This window comes from Zootermopsis nevadensis, unplaced genomic scaffold (assembly GCF_977971745.1).
Source record: "Zootermopsis nevadensis isolate Lab colony 2312 unplaced genomic scaffold, Znev_1.0 Znev_ptg000011l, whole genome shotgun sequence".
Taxonomy (NCBI): domain Eukaryota; kingdom Metazoa; phylum Arthropoda; class Insecta; order Blattodea; family Termopsidae; genus Zootermopsis; species Zootermopsis nevadensis.
In genome coordinates, this window is record NW_028259143.1 from 16,029,633 (window position 1) to 16,052,372 (window position 22,740).

Here is a 22,740-nt window from a genome sequence, read left to right on the forward strand (position 1 = left end):
AAGTTGAACCACGGTTCCGGAGAATTAGACGTAAATACGTCTATACGGAAAGGAAGTTTATATATTGGCTTTATTCTAAATATTTCCTTTATACATGCTTTACAATTGAGTAAAGTTTGATTAAGACTTTGCTTATTTAACTTGAATTAGTTACGCTTAAGATCGGTCTGTGGTAGCTGAATGTAATGTAATGTAACGTTTCCTAGGTAACAACAATGCCGAGTAAACACGACATTTCCTAAGTAATCAGGTTACACTTTTTCGTTCCCCTTTTTTTGAAGAATGACCCTTCCTTATAGACGTATTTACGTAAAAATAAGTAACCCTTTACAGATAAACTACTCTAACGTAATCCATTTTCTTTATATTTAAAAATAATTATATCCTTTATGTTTAACACAAAATTTAATTTTATAGCAAAAGACAGTGTTTAAAGACGGTCTGGTATTTGTTTACTCTATTAAATTCCTCATTGTTAGAACATCGGGTTTTTATTCCGTTGTCGCAGTCCCATTGCCTATTCGAACATTGTTACGCATTGTTGAAGCTTGTTTACTAGTGAAACCAAGGAAACGTCTAAGATAGAAACACTTGAGCTCAAACACAGCTGAAGTGAGGACTTCTGAGCGATACACGAATAACTCACTGCAAATATAATCTTCAGGAGGTAAGTGGAGACTTAAATTTTATTTATGGAGTATATATAGGTAAGTAACTGATAACAGACAATCTTGAATAATATAATATAATACAATTTAATATTAATTTTTAATTTTTTCACAAAGTCTACGTTTGATTTTCCAAACCCTGTCAGCCATATTTCTGACTAAAATTGTGTTTTGAGTCATTCATCTGCAAAATTATGATTGCATCCAACTTCGCAGCTGAAGATATGATGCATATATTAAGTGTAGAGAATTATTCTGTCGTTACGAGCCATACAATCACTTGTTTTAATCTTTCAGATGGAAATATACTTCTCATTACAAGTAAATATCTTCGACGTCGTACTGCTGTTTACAATTATGATACTGCCAAGAATAATTTTCTATATCGGACGGTTGTTAGGAAATTCGTACCGAAAAAAGTAAGTACAATTGCATATTACTTCAAATATTTATGATGGTAAGTAGACGTTTTTGAATTCCGAAAATATTTTGCTAAGACACGGAAAGAAATTACGATTTTTTATATTTTACGATGAGAAAAATTCTAAATTTAAAGTGGTAATATTCTCCTTTATCTCTGTGATCTCACTCTGTGTTACAGGACTACTCGTGAATCATCGCAGAGTTCCACAAATTCCAGCATCACCGACAATATCATCCCTGATAGTACAGCACGAATACTTCCTAGTCCAGCTCAAGAATAAATTCCGAGGTCACATCATTCATCAGATAGATAAAATCCGCGCGGAAGAAACTGAGAGAGTTACTGCCATATGTTGGGACACAGAAAGATGGGTCCCTTATCGTACTCAAGATCTGTCTACGGGGGACCCATCGGCAGCTCGGAGAGTCTAAGGAAGGCCTACGTGGCCGCTGAAATTCTTCATCCTGTCTTGTCTTCGGCTGCACGTGGACGTCGTGTGATCGAGTAAAGTCCACTCCTCGTCAGAACACCGACGTCTGTAGTCTCAGCAGTGAACGGGAGATCTCATCTAGGTCGTATCGGGTGTGGTTAATGCCTTGGTGTAGTTGGCTGAAGACAATTCCAACCTCCGAGCGCATGAATCACACCCGGAATGAGTTAGATGAGATCTCCGATGCACTTGTGGGAAAACACCTGAGCTTTTCTGGTGATTGTCGACAGAGGTCTTGACCCCTCTTTATCGCGTAACGTTCGAAAATATGTCACGCGATGTGGCCTACGATAATTTCCGACGTTAGCAGAAAGCTCTACACCCGGCTACCCTGTCATTATCTGGGGGTGGATTAACAGGGGGTTGTCTGGTTTAGACGAAAATTATAAATTTATTTAGAAAATCTGATGTAAAAGACAATGTTTAACGAAAAAGGAATAATACAATAATGACATTGTATAAACCATTAAATCACTTGTAGCTAAATCTTAAAAATAGTAAACACTGGGTTATTACTATCCGTTTGAATATTTTTTTAAAAAAAAAATGATATATACTTTGTAAAATTTTACATAAAATCTTTTCTGTCCTTAGTAAATCTTTAAAAGATTAAATAATGTATGTTCTTAAATAAAATAAAATAAAATACTTGTTAAATATCCGTATTTTTATTTCATTTTTGCAAATTATTTATAGATTTAAGTATCCAGATTTTTAAGCTGTAGTTAATATATGTTTTTAATGTTTTCTGTTTCCACATTTTTTAACATCTATTTTCCAATTCAGTGTCGCAGTCCCTCCCTCAACTTCTTCGTCCATAGTTACGCACTGTTACAAACTGTTTGCAGGCGTTACCTAGTAATCTGTATTAGTATAATAAAACTCAAGAAAAAGACTTTTATAATTTTCTAGACTTTTTCTTACGTAAGAGCTTATTCTAAGATACAAGAACATGTCACCTTTTTAAATGGTGATTATAATATTTAGGTTACATTCATTTTACTTACACAGTACTAAAAATAATAATGTTTACTAGACCATAATTGAATTTTCTCTTTCCCCAGAATTTGAGTTCGACAAAAAAACATTTAGTAGAAAGTTAAAAGTTTTTCTCCAGGTTTGAGAAATCAAAACTCAAATATACCCTTTCAACATTTGAACACAAGAAAGCATCTATAAGAAATGTGAATGAGAACGGGATTTAGAGAGTAATGGATATAAAAATATGCCAGTGTTTCACGGTACAACACTCGCCTTACTTTTTTTCATATGGAATGTTATTTTTCGAATGCTGTTTAAAGTATTGGTTCCTGTCCACAGAGTGACAGCAACCAACATAACACGTCCTTATACAACACGACTACACAACCTGTTTTACTCTGTTATGTTTTGTTTGGTTCAAGTTCATTTTTACAGCCTACAGTGTTAACCTGTATGAAGAAAAAGTCTCTAATATCTTAAAATATGTCCTATTAATAGCCTGCATTTGGTAACATCAATTTTGTGAGCAAATATTCAGCTTATTGAAAAATTTCGAGTCAAGATTTACGATGTGTCTTATTGATGAACAATCAAATGGAATCCTGAGGAAACTCTAGGTCTGGAAAAGGTTGAGAACCCTGATATACAGCATTCTGCGGACCTGCTGTGTTAGATGTCCGTGGCTTTTAAGTTGCAATATTAATATGTGGTGTCACGCGTGTTTGTCAGGGAAAACCACCGCAGGCCACGTTAAACCACCAGTCACATACCAGGAAGGCTTGGTTAAAGAGTGTCCCATTTGGGCACAACATAGGCTCTCCATGACCATCATCAGAACACACAAAGAACACCTGAAAGCATAAACAATAATATTACCAGTTCACGTAGACTACAGTGAAATATAGAAAATTCACATGAAATTTATCGGACACTTTCAGGGATATAAATGGTCAGAATTCTCTTTATCATGATTTTTGTTGCTAGGAAACATTCCCACTGCAAAGATATAAATAAAATAAGGGAAATAATTGATCTTAAGTTTGCGAGTGAATATAGTACGAGGTGCGATCGGAAAGTTTCAAGACTGCGCGTATAAAAACCCGTACACTTATCTCAGGTATTAAATTCATCCATCACCCTCGAAGTAGTTCCCCTGGGAGTGAATACAACGATCCCAGCGCCGCTGCCAAGCCTGGAAGCATCCCTGGAAATCTTTCTTTGTCAGCCTGTCAAGCACCATCTGCGATTCTGCCTGAATCTCTTCTATCGTCTCAAATCTCCTTCCCTTTAGCTGAATTTTCATCTTTGGGAAGAGGAAGAAGTCACACGGAGCTTAGAAAGGAAGTTGGGGTCGGTTCTTGGAAGATCTTTGAGCTCCTGACAAACGAGAAGTCGATTCTGCTTCTGGTCCTCAGACAGGATGCGTCGCATGTGGAGTTCTTCCTTTAGAATCAGCTGACAGGTCCCATAGCCTATCCCAACAATGTCGCACAAGTCGTTGATGGTACGACGTCGATCTTCGTAACATTTTCGGGCGTTGTGCTCGAAGATGGTCGTCCAGAACGCTCGTCATCATCGGCAGAGGTTCGGCCATTTTTAAAACGTGAATGCCACACAAAAGTTTGTGCACGACCCATTGCGGACTCCCCAATGCATTTCATAGGTTTCCGTAGCCGTTTTGGCGAGTCTTTGGCAAAATTTGATGCACACGCCATTCCGAAATCGCAGGAGGGTCGGTGTAATGCACTACCAAAACGCCCGTAACTAAGAGACAAATGCTAATTCGATGATGCCGGCTGGCACACTGATTCACTATGAATGTAGGCCGCACCCCCTAGCGGCAGAAGCTCGTACTACATCCGGTTCGCCGTCTATTGACACAGTCTGGAAACTTTCCGATCGCACCTCGTGTGAAGTTTGGAGAAAGCCTGAATTAAAATGTTAATTACGAAAAATAATAAATATGTAAATACGGTTTTATGGATAAGCTCAATAACTGGGATAACACAAAATAAAAATAAGAACAGAAGACAAGTAAGAAATTTACTTTTAATTTAAATTAAATTATTATTAATGCAATATTTATTTGAGAAATAAACATACACTATGAAAAGACTGCAACTTACTTGACACCGTGTACTGACGTCTGCAAAGTATCCACCACGACCTTTGGCGCAAGCAAAATTTGTCTTTGGCGGCCAATTGTAGATAGGATAATCCTTACCAGGTTCACCTGGGATAGAACCAGTTTCCTCTGAAAGAATGTACAATTTCAATGTAATTATACTGAGTGTTTAGTAACGAGAGTCGAACTGGTAGTACAGCTGAATTTCCCTAATTCCATTATGCAGTGTCTTCATATGAATGCTGACTAAGCTGATAAATACGAGTAAGTTCTTCATTAAAACAGGACCCCGAGGATTACAAGAACCAATAATTAAAATTAATCCCAAGAAAGTTGAATCAGATCCATTATATCCGACCCCACTTTCTAGTATCCATACACACATCACGAATAAGATTTTCAATCTCTCTGCTGAATGGAACTTCCCTTCAACAAGCCATCGTAAGGGATTATTACGTAGAATTTGGGTGACACTGAGAAGGCTTCAATAATCAAATTTAAATATCTGATCAATTTTTCAGTTACTTCAGCAGCAACACACACATTACTTCCTTATATATTCTTCTTCTTTTTCCGGTTTAACATTGTACATTTTCCGGTACCCTTTACAGGTCACCAACCTTTTCGTTGGCTTTGATCTGTTAAGACATTCGGTAGGACTCCTTGGATGAGGGATCGGCTCATCGTAAGGCCTCTACCTGTACACAGGACAACAGAACACAGAAAAACATTCCATGGCTTGAGTGGGATTCGAACCGACGGTCCCAGTGACCACGCGGCCGCTGTGACGGCGGAATGGTTTATTTACTTTATTTAGTGTTCTGTCTGACGACAGGTCCATATGAACAGGATCATTCCATCCTTTCCTCGGACTGGGACCTGTTCATATACGTTCTTGGCAGATGATCCAGAAGTGGTTTGCCATTGCCTTCTTCTGTGTGTGAATGGGATGCCACGGAGAAACCGGGGAAGCCCCCGGAGGAAAACTCCGTGTTGCCAAGACCACGGCCTTGCCCAACACAAGTTATAAATTCGGGCACCGCCGGAAATCGAACCCGAGACCCCCCAGGATTACAAGGCCAGCGTTCTAACCGCTAGACCACCGTGGCTATGGCGGAATGGTACTATAAGAGAAAGTTTCCCTGGCGTATAACCAAGCAATCAGCATCATTTTCCTCTTATAGAGGAAGTGTGAAATTAGGCCTCATGACAAACATATTACGTATTTCATAACAAGGAACGATGTCACTGAAGGTTTTCTGTGTCTTTATACGAAGTTATAACACAAATTCTCTTCCCATTACGACAGATTTTTATGACTTCCTGCAATTAAAATTTCATATACACGTACGTAGACCTAAATAGTCCTTGTTCATAAGAATTAACGAGGACCTCAGCACCGAGAACTATACGTTTTCAAAACAACAATAAATATGAACAATAACAGGAAAATTGTTAGTTATTAGGCTCTTCAAAGCGACGTAACACTAAAAATAAATTATAAAGACGCAACCAGATCTTTCTGATACGCAGTGCTAGGACGTCGGACGACCGCCATATTTCTTTAGTGAACTCTGTTCCAGATTACACATCAAATCATGTAAATGTTCAGGAGTACAATATGACAAATTATTTGTATTAATATTCGGTCACTCAAAACTTCCACATTAAACACTGGTTTTCATCAGTCTACGACGAACTGACAAGAATAATTAAAATGTAGATGTCTTCTGAGATGTTGCGTCCTGATGATGGAGGCGGCAAGTACCTCTGAAAAGTCGGCAAATTTCTATATCTTTGTGTTCTTTCCAAACTTTGACAACAACTGTTATGGGTTTATAAACACGCATGAAAATAAAATGTCGCGAAAACATCGGTTAATAAACACCACATTAACTGAATGGGGGTTTTTTTTGGTCAAGAATTTAGAGTGACTCCTCAAAGTCCCTTATGTATTCGTAATAAATTCTGAACTAGTTCACCCCCGAGTTCAAAGAAACTCTAAGAAAGTGGAATCCTTTGCTCGTCAACCGACGTCCTTTCTACGTAAGACAAAAATAAATTTCACTTAAATTCTACTTAAGACAAAAGAATACAAAAAAAATTAAATCTGTCCCACTACACGCCATGTAGACGCTTGGGAGGGGAGACGAGGATAGCTCCTATTCATTCTTAACCTCGGCACTAGATGGGATGAGTGGTCAGCGTCACGCCCCGGCTGGCTTTACCCCCGGGAAAGGACCCCGGTACCCACTGGATAAGAGACTGGGTGGGCCCCAGAGCCGGCCTGGAGGAAAAGTCACCTGTGCCTGCCGGGGATCGAACCCCGGTCGTCCTGTCCGTAGTCAGCCACTATATTGACTGAGCTATCCCGGCTCCCAAGGGCAATATGTCCTAATTAAAATATAAATCAGGCACAGAACATCTCTCTACTGTGTGTACTCACTAGTAGTTTCCAGAATCCTGAACGGCTTCCTGGCCAATTGTCTTCTCTTATAATAAGCTGTTTCAGCAACTGTCAGCTGTACCTCGTTGTACTTATCCTCCTGATGTATGTGATTGTTTATTGGTGGTTGAACAGATTTTCGTCTTAAGTTCTTCCGGTCGCCAGCCTTGGTGGACAGATTGTAATCCTTGTCTCCCCCAGAATCATTCTGCTCAGTTTTCAATGTTAATGACGGATAATCGTTCTTGGTAGTTCTGGCGACTGGATCGGCAGACTGTCGATGGCTTGATCCACTGTTAGACTCTCGTTTAACATCGCCAGAACCACTCAACGTTTCATTTTGATAACTGTTATAGGTAGAATTATATCTCACGAACATTTTTTCGTGAGACAATGTCAGTAATGGAGGAACAATGTCAGTAGACAGAGGAGAATTGTCAGCAGACTGTCGGGAATTGTCAACTGAATGAAAAGATCGATGCGAGACCGTTGTAAGTCCTGAAGAGCCCTCAAGATGGGATCGGTTCTTTGCTGACCGGAAGGAAGCTTGTGGTAAACTGCGACTCGTATACTGTCGAGGTACAGCGAAGTGGGCAAGATAAATTTCATTGAACTCAGTGGTTTGTGAGGTATCAGATGAAGGGGTGGTGACATCAGCACGTGGGCGAGATACAGCCTTGTATATTCGAGGTATATCGATATGGACATGCGATATATCGGTATCCGTATTAATGTCGTAAGACCCCCGAGACGTATCTACAGATATAAGAGAAATGTCCTTATTGTTTGGACTGATTTTACTGTAAACTCGAAGAGGAAAGGCGAAAGGTTCAGTGGACGGAACGGATAAAACAGGACGAGTGAGATTGTAAGTCGATGGCTGATTTCTTACGGGTAAAGAACTTATATTTTGTGGTTCGAGATCAGACGCCTCTGTAAAAGTTAGAGTATTCTGGGTGAGACTGGAATTTCTGAAGGTAGAGGCTGGGGGTGGTAAAATATCTCTCGAAGGAGTCATTAATATTTCATGGTATTTAGAATTGTTAAACTCAGGTGTTGAAGGTCTCGACAAGTCTGAGTTTCTCTGACCAAATTTGCGGACGATTAATATCGGCTCAGAAGTTTCAACCCTTTGATGGTAAAGTCGCTCTCCCCGATTCAAATTCTCCTTCCTTCGAAGTTGTTCTTTCTGCCGGCGTTCAAGTCCAACCTCTGGGTCGCTTGGAACAACTTCTATTTCCGAATCGTTATTAAATTTTCTTTGGTTCAGTGGCTGCTTGTGAAGACTGTTTGTGTTTTGTTCGTAGTTCTGAACTTCATCGTTTTCTTCAAACGTCTGCTGTGGTACCAATATTTTCCTTCGCTCTTCCTGTAACTCCAAAGCAGAAGAATCTTTAGACAATGATGGCCTTGTGTTGTATGCTGGAAGGACGTATAATTTTTGCATGAAGTCCATGAAGGAGTTCGTATTCATTTTGTCATCCTGTTCAACAACCATGTTCAAAACAGGAACCTCTTCTTTTGAATCTGACTGTGATAATATATGCATTTGTACAAATTTCGATTTTGGAAGTACGTGGTTGGAAGATTCCAAGCTTTCCTTTCCTAATCGTTCCCTCTCTTCCTGTCTGAGGTACCGAATGAAGCTCTCAGGATCACGTATGGCCACACCGAAAGATCGAATTGAATCAGAAAAATTTTCATTTGGTCGACTCCTTAGGTCGTTGTTGTTCTCGACTGGGTACATGATCCACACGCGCTCTATATGAGGGCGTCTGTACTTCCGTCTAAGACGTCTCCTAGCGTCTACTTCAGACAGTGCAGCCTCATTTTCTACAGCTGCTGATAAAGTCGCCCAAAGCCACCCTGGAATGAGAATAATTTACTTCATCAGTTTCCAGGTTCTTAATTGAGTTTACTAAGTACTCAAAATTGAGTGTAAATCAGGAGCGAGGTAAAACTTTCTACAAATTTCGGACATCTTTACGTTAACAGCGATTGTCAATCAAAAACAAAATCGGAACTGATCTTTTAAATTATGTTAAACTGTGATTATATTCATTATATTGACGTAAGGTAGATAGTATTGTTAATATCCGTCTGTCTCTGACCCCCCTCTAATAATATCTCAACCAATTTATAAATCTTCATGAAACTTGGTTTACACATCTTGTCATGAGATGATAAAGTTGCGTCATATTGTGATAAATTTAATATTTGTTTAAATCTTGTCAGTCTAATCACAATAAAATTCCTATTAAATATTAAAATATTACCATAATTAACATTTAAATATTTAAAATATATTAAAATGATGTTCTCTATCGAAATGTTCTAATGTAAATCGAACATTTCGATAGAGAACATCATTTTAATATATTTTAAATATTTAAATGTTAATTATAGTAATATTTTAATATTTAATAGGAATTTTATTGTGATTAGACTGACAAGATTTAAACAAATATACATCTTGTCATTTAAATTTCACGAGCTACCACCGTCATATTTCCTTGCGGGTAATATAACTTCTGGAAATGTCCGAGACTCTTAATGGAACCGTAATATTACGCGCCCCGTCATCTACACGGACCAAGTAACACAAGAGGTCACGCCTGGGGTGATGGTAAGAATGCAGATCTGCTTGCGTTCGTTTGCATAGGACAACGAGTCATCATCGTTTATGCTGGCAGTGAAAACTGCTTTAATACAAATGCCTTCTTTATATTTAAATACTGAACATCTAGAGATTATCGTCACTAAATTAATCTTGATAACTTTGAAAGATGCTCAACACTAGATTTTTCTTAAACTTCCGTCAAATTCGGGGCAACGCTGTACTTTGAAAGTGACATTTTCGTCTTCTATTCTTCAAGGCCATTCACAAGTATCAAAATTCAAAGGCATTTTAAATATCTTGAGGAATTACTAATGTAATCTAACCTTGTAATTATCTGCGTTGTTTCTTATAAAACCAGGATACCTAAAACTCAGGACCCAGTCTCCAAGCAATTCATCGAAGCGTCCAGATTCCCCCAGCCGTCACCCTGAGTCTCAAAAGAATCGAAACCCACAATTTATTCGTAGCAAAAATTGAACTAACCCAAAATCAAGCTTCGACCCCAAGGACCTCAGGCCACCAGATCGTAGAGAGGGTATCAGGATTAAATGTTCAAATGTGTGAAACGATTGAGACAAAGTTGGAATTACTACGTCGATTTCACTAATGAAGTTGAAATCAACTGAGCACTTCCTGTCTGGGGCGGCGAAATGAAAGTTACTTTCAATTCTTTTATTGAAATCAATTATCTTTGCTAAATCACAGGTAATATGAGTCGTACGTAAGCCATAACATTTGAACTTGTGTCCGTGTATTCAAATACCGGAGAATTAATAATAATGCCAGCTGATCGACTATCTTGTTCGTAATCTAGCAGAAGTCCAGGTGGTACCCCGGGTTACTTACATGATAATGTGAGAACGATAACAGGTTTCATGTCTGCACTGTAGGAGATCACACTTGCAACTGTGAATCCTCCTTAGGAACTCCTTCTGCTTAATAGATTATCTGCCATCATCCGCACCAACCAAAGTGAAAACTGGGTTAAGGACTTCCTACTGTAATGTTGGGTCTGACTTGAGAATTCTCATTCTGTTGGAACGGAGCGTTTGCGTCTTACCAAATCTGTGCGTCAATATAAGACAGTCATCGATCAGAAAAAATTAAGGAATATTCACAAAGTCTTTGTACAATGAGCAGTAATATCAGGGAATAAGACATCCAGCTGTTAATACGTAGAAACAATTACTAATAAAAGAATACGTGCATGTACCATGGAATCTGAGCTGCTTTCACACTGAATTTACAAGGTCTTATTGCGTTCACGGAAGGACTGTGGCAATCTTACGAATAAGTTCCTAATATTTCCCACTCATCTATCCACAGACAAAAATAAATAAAAAAAAATTTACAATGAAGTTTATTCACAGAGAAATTTCACGAATCAAACAATAAATTCAAAGTAGTCACAAAGATAAATATAAAATCATTTCTTAAATACGTTACTTTATTCTACTCCGAAGATCAAATTGTATTTCTTTTAAAATGGAAGGAGTACAGAAAAACACTTTTAAATCTACAAAATCTTTGTGCACAGTTTAATATTAAGATATGGTAAATTTTATCAAAAGTAAAGATTGAAATTAAAATATCAAATTCCTTGCAAAATAATTCAATTTATTTTTAGTAAAACATTGTATTTCATAACAAATGTAGTGTATTATTTGCGAAACTTAGTTGTTAGATCATCCGTGTATCCTCTATGGTAGTGGTATTCAACCTGGGGTATACGTACCCCCGGTAGTAAGCGAAGATATCTTAGGGGGTATGTGAAATTTAAAAAAAAATGTTTTTTGATAAACACTGAATAATCAGTAATGTAATTTATTTTAGGTGTAGATTAAATACTATTTATAATTTGAATTATACACCAAAACTTTTGGGGTACAAAGTTGAAGAGAAATTATATCTGGGGGTACGCGAAGACATCTTAGGGGGTACGTGAAATTTAAAAAAAATATTATTTTATGATAAACACTGAATAATCAGTAATGTAATTTATTTAATTTATTTTAGATGTCAATTATATACTATGTATAACTTGAATTACACACCAACAACTTTGGGGGTACAAAGTTGAAGAGAAATTATATCTGGGGGTACGCGAACAAAAAAGGTTAAATACCACTGCTCTATGGCATCTGGCGAGAGAAGTACAATGTGTTTGAATTTCCCACTGGCGTATGAATGCGGGAAGTACATTGAAAATAGAATATAGTAACTTAATGATGACGTAATGATTACGTCAATAAATAACACTAAGCCTTCGAGGAGCTTGCAGCCACCACCGTGAAGTAAGCAGAAACTGATTTGAAAACATTTTTTTTGTGATCTGTCCTTTATTTCAAACTGTTAACATGCATCACTTGGATCCGAAAAAAAAATTATTTATTTTAATTATGAAGCACTGAATATTTTTTTGCGTGTCTAAAATATTGAATTTTTAAGGAAGGACTATCATAAACCAGATTTGTGTTGTTTTGTTACTTATGTCTCTTTTAGTAATGTTTAAACACCTTAAACTTTGTAAGGGACAAGTTAAAATTCATTAAGTGAAGCAGAAGGAAATTTTAGGTGAGAAATTGTCAGGCTGTCAGGTCCCTGTAGCAGTGAATATCAATTCGTACACAATGCCCCTGTACTCTTGCGTCTATAACAGCTGTTGCTGTCAGATCGTTTTTACAGTGGTTTCACTTCCATTGCGTGTAGATGGCAGCACATATGCCGTTGAAAATCATGTTCGTTGTCAAATTGATAATATTCCTCTTATGGATTAGGTTATTCTCCTGTTCCGGCCTCTAATTTCTACTTGGAGGCGTATCGGTAAGGAAAGAGTTAAATCTTGCCGCGTTACAAGCCCTGAGCAGAGTTGCGTTACCAACAATAATTGCCAATAATATTTTACAATTCTTAATGTTGGTTACCCTTGTGATGGTTTTCTCTGGTGTCTATTGTCTGCAGTTTCGGTGAGAGTCTTGTGTAGAATTCTATAATCTTTGGAAACTTCGAAAACCCGAAGTAGGAATAATATATCACGTATTTGAAAATTTCGTTTTATATATTATGTCGCAGGAACATGTCATGGATGTAACATTCAAAATCTTATGCAGGACACAAGAAGACTGAGAAGCAGAACAAGGATTTGTGATGAAAGAAGCAATGGGCATTGAATCTGTTACTACCTGGATCGCTGTTAAAAGATGCGATCAGTTGGGTAAGCTTTAAGAAAAACAGAATTAAGATAAGAGCGTAGTATTTGAGGTTTTCACAGCGGTGAGTCTGAAGATTGCTGTCTTCTGGGTTATTGCGCCGTGTAGTCTTGTAGATTTGGAAATCTTGTCACGTACTTTGTAGTTTTATATTAATCCATGGAACGTTTGTCTTTCAGTTTGTGCAGTGGTATAATAAAACGACATTCATTTCGTTCTGAAGTAGACGAATTTTGTCGTACAATGCAGTTTATTGATTTCTGCAATGTGTCAAGAACTTGTATAACAAATTTGGTTTCTGCGTAGCACATCTTAAGGAAAAGTTGTGAAATTTCTTAGGTAAAGATGCATTTTGTGGCTGCTTACATTGAGTACCACATAATGTGTATCACTGTCCTAGACAACACACTTCAGTTCAACAGTATTCTGTTTTCTGTCAGCCAATTTTTTTCATTCTTGTAATGTAAATGACAAGTTAGAAAGTTTAGATACATTAGAGTAGTTACAGATGGGTTCAGGTGTACTAATTGTAAATGAAGCCCAAATACAGAAATTGTAAGTGGTCACCATATTGTAAAGTTATCCTCTCATATGTAGGACCATTTCCATTTAAGATATGACTATACATTATACTTCAGTGTATTGTCAGTTAAAGACATTGGAACTAATGATAGTCTGAAAATGCAAATCTTAGGTGTTCCTCCAAGAACACTTGAATCCTGATGAGGAATTTAAGCTGTGTAGCTTTTCTCAACTTTAAATATTAGCAGTGGATAAATGGTGATTTGACTTCTGCCAGTCTTCCATCATCTACCCCACTTTACCCACTGGTGTTTAAAATATGGTTTTGTAAAGTTACTGTGTGACAATGACAAAACATCCTTCGTGCTCTTCTGAAGAACTTCTAATTGCAATATAGACATGAACGGTGGGCAGGCAGTGCAAAAGCTTTTGGTTGGGAGGGGAAGGCATGTACATACCTCATCCTTTTGAAATATACTTGACTCATGTAAGACCATTATGACAGCATAGCATATTAACTACTGACAAAAGTTGGACTCAAAAGTTAAAGCAAGAAATATGCATTCTCATTAGTATATAATTTTTAATCAACGTGTGCAAGTGGACGTATCATATCTCTGAACCATTTTAATAAAACTTGGTGTGAACAGTGTGTAATTCAAGGCACCTTTGTGCATCTTATTTCATCAGTATCAGCAGGCAGATGTGAAAATCTGTGAGGTGGATGTGACATTAATGCCACTTTTATGCTTTAGAAATTTTGTATGGTGATATTTACATCTTTGAAAAAGATACCACTTAAGGTAATAAACCATGTAATATTTTGTTTGCATGTATAATCATATAAATTCTTACAAATATATAGTACTTTTCTAATAAGTTTAAGATTATGAAATGGCATTTGTGCAAAACTTTGAGGTTATATGAAACAGATTTTATAGTGTAGTAATGATGTAAAGAAGTTCATAAGTGAAATGTAAGATTTTTTCCTTGAAGTTTCTGATTATATAGGCATATGTTTTCAGAGAAATAATTTGAGTCAAGCTTACCATGTACCTGATGTGTCAACCACCATACATACAAGTTCATAAATATTTAATTTCTTTCTGCATGAGATCATCAGTGGCCCTATATTTGGTTAGCTTTTACATAATAAAATATACAGTCATAAAATTATGAAATTCCACAACTGTATCAGATTAAACATTAAAATATTGACTACATGTTTTTGAGTACATGCATTTATTGTTATTTTACTTACTGCTGAGTTGGTAGTGCCTTTTCTGCATTATCGTACAGTGGATCAGTGTCTGAATATTCTGTGTAACACAACTGTTAGTTGTCGATGCTGTGGTGGTCCCTTTCTTGTGTCACTTGTAATTGCTGAACTTGTTTGTAATGCTATTGTTATAGAAAACTACAAGATATGAAAGGTATTAAGATTATCTGTACTGAAGTAAACATTTATTTGAATATTGGTAAACAGGTTATGATAAAGGTAGAAAGTTGTTAAAATGGAAATCAAAGATGATGTGAAGGAGGGACTTGAATTTTCAGATTGTGGCTCACATGATGTATCACAGTCACCACCTCTGCCTATAGAACTGCAGAATGATTCCACCTTTGCCGATATCAAATGTCATGTTCGAGCACGGCTTGGACTTCCAGAGGATAGAGAAGTCGTCATGAAACTGCGGGGAAATGATGGAACATTACTGCCACTGTCATACCTGCTTACTGGCAGTTCAGAAACAGAGTAAGCTCAAATTATTTTATTTGTAGTGTTCTGTCTGACGACAGGTCCATATGAACAGGATCCTTCCATCCTTTTCTCGGACTGGGACCTGTTCATATATGTTCTTGGCAGATGATCCAGAAGTGGTTTGCCATTGTCTTCTTCTGTGTGTGAATGGAGTAATTGTTGGGATGCCACGGAGGAAAACTCCGTGTTGTCTAGACCACGGCCTTGCCCAGCACAAGTTATAAATTCGGGCACCGCCGGGAATCGAACCCGAGACCCCAGGATTACAAGGCCAGCGTTCTAACCGCTAGACCACCTCATCTTATTATTATTTAATGTTCTGTCTGACGACAGGTCCATATGAACATGATCCTTCCATCCTTTTCTCGGACTGGGACCTGTTCATATACGTTCTTGGCAGATGATCCAGAAGTGGTTTGCCATTGCCTTCTTCTGTGTGTGTGTGAGTGGAGTAATTGTTGGGATACCACGGAGAAACCGGGGAAGCCCCCGGAGGAAAACTCCGTGTTGCCTAGACCACGGCCTTGCCCAACACAAGTTATAAATTTGAACACCACCGGGAATCGAACCCGAGACCCCAGGATTACAAGGCCAGCGTTCTGACCGCTAGACCACCGTGGCTCAAATATAACTGTTTTCTTTGTGCATTCTGTGTGACAAAAATCATGTGCTTGAAATTTTCGGTCCCAAATCAGAAGTGACGTAAGCGTACGGCTGGTGTCATAATTGCAGTCATTTGTAATCTCGTGTTTGTGGCTTTTCTCTGCCTTCCATTAATTGCATTTATTTATACCAGATGTCTATTAAGCAAAGACACCAACGTGTCTGCCTAATTTGGAGAAACACGTGCTGCTGTCCAAATACGTTAAGATTGAGGTACACAAAATTATAATTTTGTGTGTGTGTGTGTGTGTGAAACTTCATCTCTGACACTAAGGGAGGAGCCTATACTGTGGGTGTGCTCAGATGTGGTTTTACAGAAAAATATTCTTTTCTCTACACTGCAAACATCACGTACTTTTCTTATGGGAGACGTCTGTGCCGAAATTCGTTAGATATGTTACTAATGTGGGAACAGTAGGTGGAATGTGACATGCATCGTGGGAAACTTTTAAAAGAAGATTTGTGACAATGTATTGTAGGAATTTGACCACGAATAATTGAAATAGCAAATAACAAGTTCACAAATATGGAGGGATGACTGTTAGTGTTGTATTGTATATTATCAAAATACCAATTTTGAGTAAATCCTTGTTTTATTTTTCAGGCCATTCATATTAGATATTACAAGGATTCACCAAAACAGTAAGGATATTTAATTTTAGTAATTGGCAGTAATGTTATTTTATGTCCTATTATTGTGTTATTTCTCTGCTTTGTGTTGCTCACATTGATTTCCATGTGCACATTGTGTGTGTGAGCCTCTCTTTCTCTCTCACATCAAATGAGCATCGAAGTAGGAGTGTGCGCACTGACAGAAATTTAATTATGAATGACACAGTATTAGATGTGATTTATAGCCGACTTTGTGGACGGCTTGAAATATCGGTTTTGATCTCGGGCTTGCGTTTAATGAGCAGTGACACACTTTTATCTCTTAAATTATAAGAATGCATTTTATATTTGATATGCATTTTGTTACAAAAGCATTATTCTTCTTCTATGGCTCTCCGGTCCGTATTCGGTCCACGGCCTCCTCAATTATCCGCTTCCATTTGGTCCTCTGTTAGGTCCGTTTGTCCGAGGCTTTGATCGAGGTTTCGAAACATCTTCCTTTTTACGGTGCAAGGTTGTTAGCCTTGCGACCAACCCCCAACCTGGAGGACCAGGGTACCTGTCTTAGTCTGACCTCTCCCCCTCGACCAATCTGGCTAGGGAGGCCTTACCAGTAGCTCTTGGGGTCACTGAGGTACTCAAGCCCCACCACCACGACAAGGTGCAGGTACCATTAAGTGGGGTTATGAAAGCATGCTTGTGTATAGTAGCTTCTGGAAACTTAGAGTACAGGATTCACTATGATTATCACAATTCCATAATATCAGCTCTTTGAGCAAGTGTTATTGGTGGTGGGTCAGTTGCTAGAAAGGTGAAAAACGTTTTAACTATATAACATGGTAAAGGTATAGTTTAATGTACTATTTACGTAAGATGCATGAAAGGAAACATAATTGGTAGGTCATGTGCTGTCTATTTAACTGCATGTTTATTTACAAACAGTGAAATAAGGTTTTGGGCATCACCACTATACGTAAATCCAAATTTCATATAATTGTTCTGATATTTTCTCTTCTGGATCTGTCACTTCTCAATACCATCTTGTATCTGATCATTTGACCTTCGTTTTGAACATTTCGGACCTGACAAAAACTTTAGCTGATGTTAACAGTTCATTATCTCTTCTTTTTTAAATCATTGCCCATCTTAGCCAGTCAGCCATTATTATGCAAGGGACAGGCTAACCTTAAGTTTCCAGATAGTCAAAATTAAATAAACGCTGTACACTTAGAATAAAAGCAAGCAATATATTTTTCCCTTCCGAAATGAACTGTTTACCACTGAAGATATACGTAGGGCAGTCGAAAAGTTCCCGGAATTGTGGTATAGCACTGTGATGGTAGGACATATGGCAACGCTCACCTAATCACCTTCAAAGTAGGACCCTTGCGCACACACACTTGCTCCATCGATCCTGCTATCGTTGGAAGCACCGGCGGAAGGCTTCGTTTGGAATCTTCGGGAGTTCGGCCGTCGCATTCGACACATCGCTGGTTGTGCAGCAATTCCTCGCCGAGGAAAGCATTGCCGTCATCACCCAACCACCAGACTCTCCGGATCTCGCTCCGAGTGACTTCTGGCTGTTCCCTACTCTGAAAATGGGCCTCAAGGGGACGCGTTTCGCAACCATGGAGGACATCAAATCAAATGTGACGGCCGAACTCCGGAAGATTCCAAACGAAGTCTTCCGCCGGTGCTTCCAACAATGGCAAGGGTCGATGGAGCAAGTGTGTATGCGCAAGGGTCCAACTTTGAAGGTGATTAGGTAAGCGTTGCCATATGTCCTACCATTACAGAGCTATACCACAATTCCGGGATCTTTTCGACTGCCCCTCGTATTCTTCATTATTAGAAGAATCTTCTCTGTGCACAGGACAAAGATTACATTTCCATTAATTGTTAAAGAATTTTTTGTGGCATTTCAATGTCATATCCACCCGATACTGTCTTTTCTTTACAGCACCTGCCTCTTTGCGAACGGCCTTCTCTCCGTCTTATATTGAAACAGTTCGGAGTAAATTGAATTGCCTGGAAAAAAGGGTAAGAATATATGGAAATAAGATGTGTAATATGAGGAAATCTGTTGGTCAGTGACTACATAGCCCTTACTGGTACTGTGAGTGTGTAGGCGATTACATTTGATATCTTTGAACACGGAGAGATTTACGTGTTTTAAATCGCCTGTGCCAGAGTACATGTACCACCTGACTTCCATGCAGACATGCAAGATTTTTTAATCTACATTTCCTAGGTCTATGGATGGGGTAAGCCGCTCTAATTTTGCGGCCTTGTTCAATAGGCCTCATACCAGTGGGCTTTTCCTCTGGAGATTTATTACCTTTTTGATGCTGAAACATCTCTGAATTATATTTAATAATGCATTTCCCTCACCACAAATAAAACATGTTTCAAATTAGAAAGATCAGTTGATTGATACTGTTAAGGAAATAGGTGCTGAGTAAGATTTGAATTTGTCATAGTGGCGAGTGTGTTTGTCTTCTGAATTGGTGCGCCGTGTACTCTGGTAGAAGTTTACCGACATTTCACAGGTTTTTGCTGCCTCCATCATCAGGATGATAAGTAAACCAATGTGCGAGGAATTGTTTTGAGGTATGGGAACCAATCAGACAAGGCAGAACCTTGGCTGGACCAGTGGTCAGAGGGAGGAAGACTCCCCCCCCCCCCCCTTCTGGCCAGGGTGTGTTCTGCCCTTCTCCCATTGGCTCCGTTGCCCAATCCTCACTCTATTTCCCACTGGTCTGGCCGGCGTTCTACCTTGTGTCATTCCTATGTCTTAAACCAATTCCTCGTATGCAGCGTACTCATTACCTTGATGTTTGAGCCTGCAATCACCTGTAAAACATCTGTAAACGTGTAACAGATTTACACTGCACAGCAACCCAATTAACAGAGAATCAGTTATTTGATTTAAAAAGTAGCACTGAATATTCTGTAGATTTTACTGGCAATTATCTTAGTATCAGCGTTGACCGTGTGACATGTCACAGTCTCCGTTGCTTATGTTTCTGTGTTTTTCAGGTGGAACGGGTTGAATCTTTGGTCCCAGAATTACAGTCTCGCCATCAGGCTAATGTAGAACATGTTTTGCACCAGTTGAGCTCTAAAGTTAACTTCCTTTCCAAGCGTCTTGATGAATTGGTTCCCTCGGAATGGAAGGGGCAGCTGCAGTGAACATATGTCAACGAGTTCCGAGTTGTAAAATCATGGTTTTACGAGGAACACGATGAGAGAGACAAACAGATTTGATTGTACTTGTGTGTTATTTTAAATGAACTGAATCATTACATACATGTATGGGTCACTCTGTGTCGAAGTGTTAAAGACGTCATGAGCTTTTATTCTTTATGCATGTCCAGTTTAAGAGACCATGTTAATTATTCATTTAACAGCGTTAGATATGTACCAGCTCTGTGTTTATTCTTATGCTCTATCTTGACCGTACCTTCCATATTTTTTCTTAACAGGTTATAGGTTCACATGGCAGCGAGTATGACGACGGCTGACGTCTTGGTTGTTACAGCACGTAGTCTAGTAGAAGATAACCAGTATTTGAGAGGTGCTTGCTGCCTGTATCATCATCACTGTGATGATGGAGACAGTGATCCACTCTCCCCTTTTCAACAACAGTTGAAAGGGGGAGGAGGTGTTCAGTTCTTTATGTCATTGGCTCACTTGGCCTGTGCCCCTGAAAAGCGTGTACTCAAAACACAGCAAAGTACAATAAAAAACAAAATAATTTCGTTTCTTCAAACAAATTATAATACATTCACGTTACATGGGGTCATTGACACACTATTACAAACAAAGAAACAAAACGTATAAGAACAAAACAAAAAGCCCCACGACTCGGCTCGCTCTCGGCAACACTCCAATTCGTCTCCGCCTCGAGGGACCAAGAATAACCCAAAAACACGGTGGTTGCCCCATCCACCAACACAACAAAATCAATACCTATCTGGACAGGCAACTACAATACAAACCAAGGTCGCCACGAAGGGGGTTACCAGCCGGAGAGATGTTGCCGACCGGATCCGTAGCCACAGCCTGAGTGAGCGTCCGTGTGCTGGCGAGAAGAGGTCTCCCCAAATCAGCCCCCTCTCCTAAACCGGACTAACCTCCCCACACGCATGCACAACCCCTTTGGATGTTTCGCCGTCTCAACATCAGAGCCGAATGTAGTCGGCTCAACAGCACCTCTGAATCGTCGGTGAACTTGTACCAGACTACGTGCTGTAACAACCAAGACGACAGCCGTCGTCATATGAATAATTTGGCTTTTGTGTGGTTTCTTGCATATATGAACATGTCGTACAATTATGTTTTTGGCATTTTGTCTGTGCAGTTGTGAACAGCGCCGAGATCGGTACATTATTTAGTCATAATGTCTCGAGGAGCATGTTTATGTCTCGTCTTTTGGTTTTAGATCATAGATCCTAATCAGGAAATCCAGTGATATGAAAAAAATAACAAATTTATTAGTAAGTTGTGAGATTTGAGGTTTTCGCAGTGGTGAGTATGAAGATTTCTGTCTTCGGGGTCGTTGCGATGTGTAGTCTGGTCCATTCACAATTTTAAATTTTTCTACTTTACAAAATTTTCAAAACTTAAACATTTGAAAATGTTTGAACATTACTGAGTAAGAACTTTTAACCACTAACAGTTTTAAAACTTTAATTGTTTGGACATTTACACCAAAAAAAATCGAAACTACAAATCAGTGAACTATGGAAACTTAAATTTTAAATATTTAATTTACAATTTTAATTCCTGTTCAATTGAAGATACGGGAAGTGCGAAATGCGTTAGTACTTTGTTAAATTATCGTCTGTGCGATCATAATACGGGCAACTCTCGGTTTACGAAAATTCGCTATAAGGAACGTCACAATTTATTCAAAATTTCTTAAAGTCGCCAATAGATGGCGTTCATTATCAAACGAAATGCCAAACGTATAGTCAACATAATTATAAGATTGAAATAAATAAACTTTTAAAAGATTTATTTATTACAATAATCAGTAAATTATTATATGATAATTATACTGAACTGTTCTTTGGTTAATAAAACTAATCTAACCAGTAAACAGGGTGGTTTACGTTCCACGCCTCCTAGAATGTTTTCTCGTGGGAAAGAAATCTGTGATTCACCCCACTATAATACAATAGGATCATCACTTGCTTTGCCAAGGTTGTTTTAGACGGTCAAGTGTAGTTCTGCGTTTGGTTACTTAAAAATAGATTTTTAAAAATTTAAGTGATTATGGGTTCAAAGCGAAATAGTATTGATGGTGCTTATAGTGGTAACAATGAAAGACGCAGTGTAAGTTTAGAAACTAAGTCAGACATCATGAAAAGGACAGAAAGATGTCAGAAGCAGGTGGACATGGCTCGTCATTATGGTGTGAGCCGATCGAGTGTTGTAAATGCTCAGGAATGCAAGTTACACATAACGAACAACGTCTTGGAACGGAACTCGTTCGTAAACCGAGTTTTGTTAGTGACGGGCAGTTATGTTACGTTTGAATAGTTCAGTATGGGTGAGACTAGTTTGCTTAGAATACGCCATTTGTCATCAGTTCAGGACATAATGGTGTGCAGTATGGTAAGTAATTTTTTTTATTCATTTACTGATATTAGGTTAAGTGTAATGTTTGAATTTTAATTAGGAATACAAATTAATTTTATATGTTTTAAATGTTAAGGTAATATATGTGAACTTTGAAATTATGAGTTTTCTCGAATTTTGAAAATGTGGAGATTTCGAAAAAAAATTTAGGTTTGATGAAGGTTATATTTGAAAATTAGGAATTTTGGGCCAAATATTCTGAAACTTTGAGAATTTTTAAAATCTTTGTGTCATTAGAATAACTGAAAGATTGAAAATTGTTAATTGTGGAAATTAGATATCTCTAATTTTGAGGAGTTTGAATTTGTGAACAAATTCAATTTTTTTTTTTTTTTACAAATTTCGAAGATTTGGATATTTGAGGAGTTTTAATCCAGATGAAATTTCACTTTATATTAGCATTAAAATTCTCAGAATATTTTGCCTTTAGAGTTTGAATTTCGGGCAATTTTGAAAAGTTTATATTTTTGAGGTATCTTTTAACTCAGGTTAGTTGTATCAGGTGAGGTTACATGAGTTTAGGAAATGTTGGGTTAAGTTATGTTTTGTCAGATGGTGATGAGTTATGTTTC

The 22,740-nt window shown here is 38.1% G+C and overlaps 3 protein-coding genes across 3 annotated transcripts in view; 2 read left to right on the top strand and 1 right to left on the bottom strand.

Moving 5' to 3' along the window:
- Positions 1 to 1,945: 1,945 nt before the first annotated feature.
- LOC110831403 (uncharacterized) lies at positions 1,946 to 10,631 on the bottom strand. The gene is made up of 4 exons (XM_022067352.2): positions 10,601 to 10,631; positions 7,135 to 9,000; positions 4,690 to 4,817; positions 1,946 to 3,414 (listed from the first exon to the last, which is right to left on the bottom strand). The coding sequence occupies exons 1-4, from the start codon at positions 10,629 to 10,631 to the stop codon at positions 3,289 to 3,291; spliced, it is 2,151 nt and encodes a 716-aa protein (XP_021923044.1). The 3' UTR covers positions 1,946 to 3,288.
- A 2,109-nt stretch (positions 10,632 to 12,740) lies between these two features.
- LOC110831395 (uncharacterized) lies at positions 12,741 to 19,948 on the top strand. Its single transcript, XM_022067325.2, has 5 exons — positions 12,741 to 12,968; positions 15,043 to 15,241; positions 16,515 to 16,552; positions 18,483 to 18,562; positions 19,562 to 19,948. Exons 1-5 carry the CDS (start codon positions 12,902 to 12,904, stop codon positions 19,712 to 19,714), a joined length of 537 nt encoding a protein of 178 aa, XP_021923017.1. The 5' UTR covers positions 12,741 to 12,901; the 3' UTR covers positions 19,715 to 19,948.
- A 145-nt stretch (positions 19,949 to 20,093) lies between these two features.
- LOC110831394 (cardioacceleratory peptide receptor) overlaps positions 20,094 to 22,740 on the top strand; it is a 223,239-nt gene continuing 220,592 nt past the window's right edge. Inside the window, exon 1 of the mRNA XM_022067322.2 lies at positions 20,094 to 22,144. The gene's annotated coding sequence lies outside the window, so the exon portion shown is untranslated. The remainder of the gene's footprint in view (positions 22,145 to 22,740) is intronic.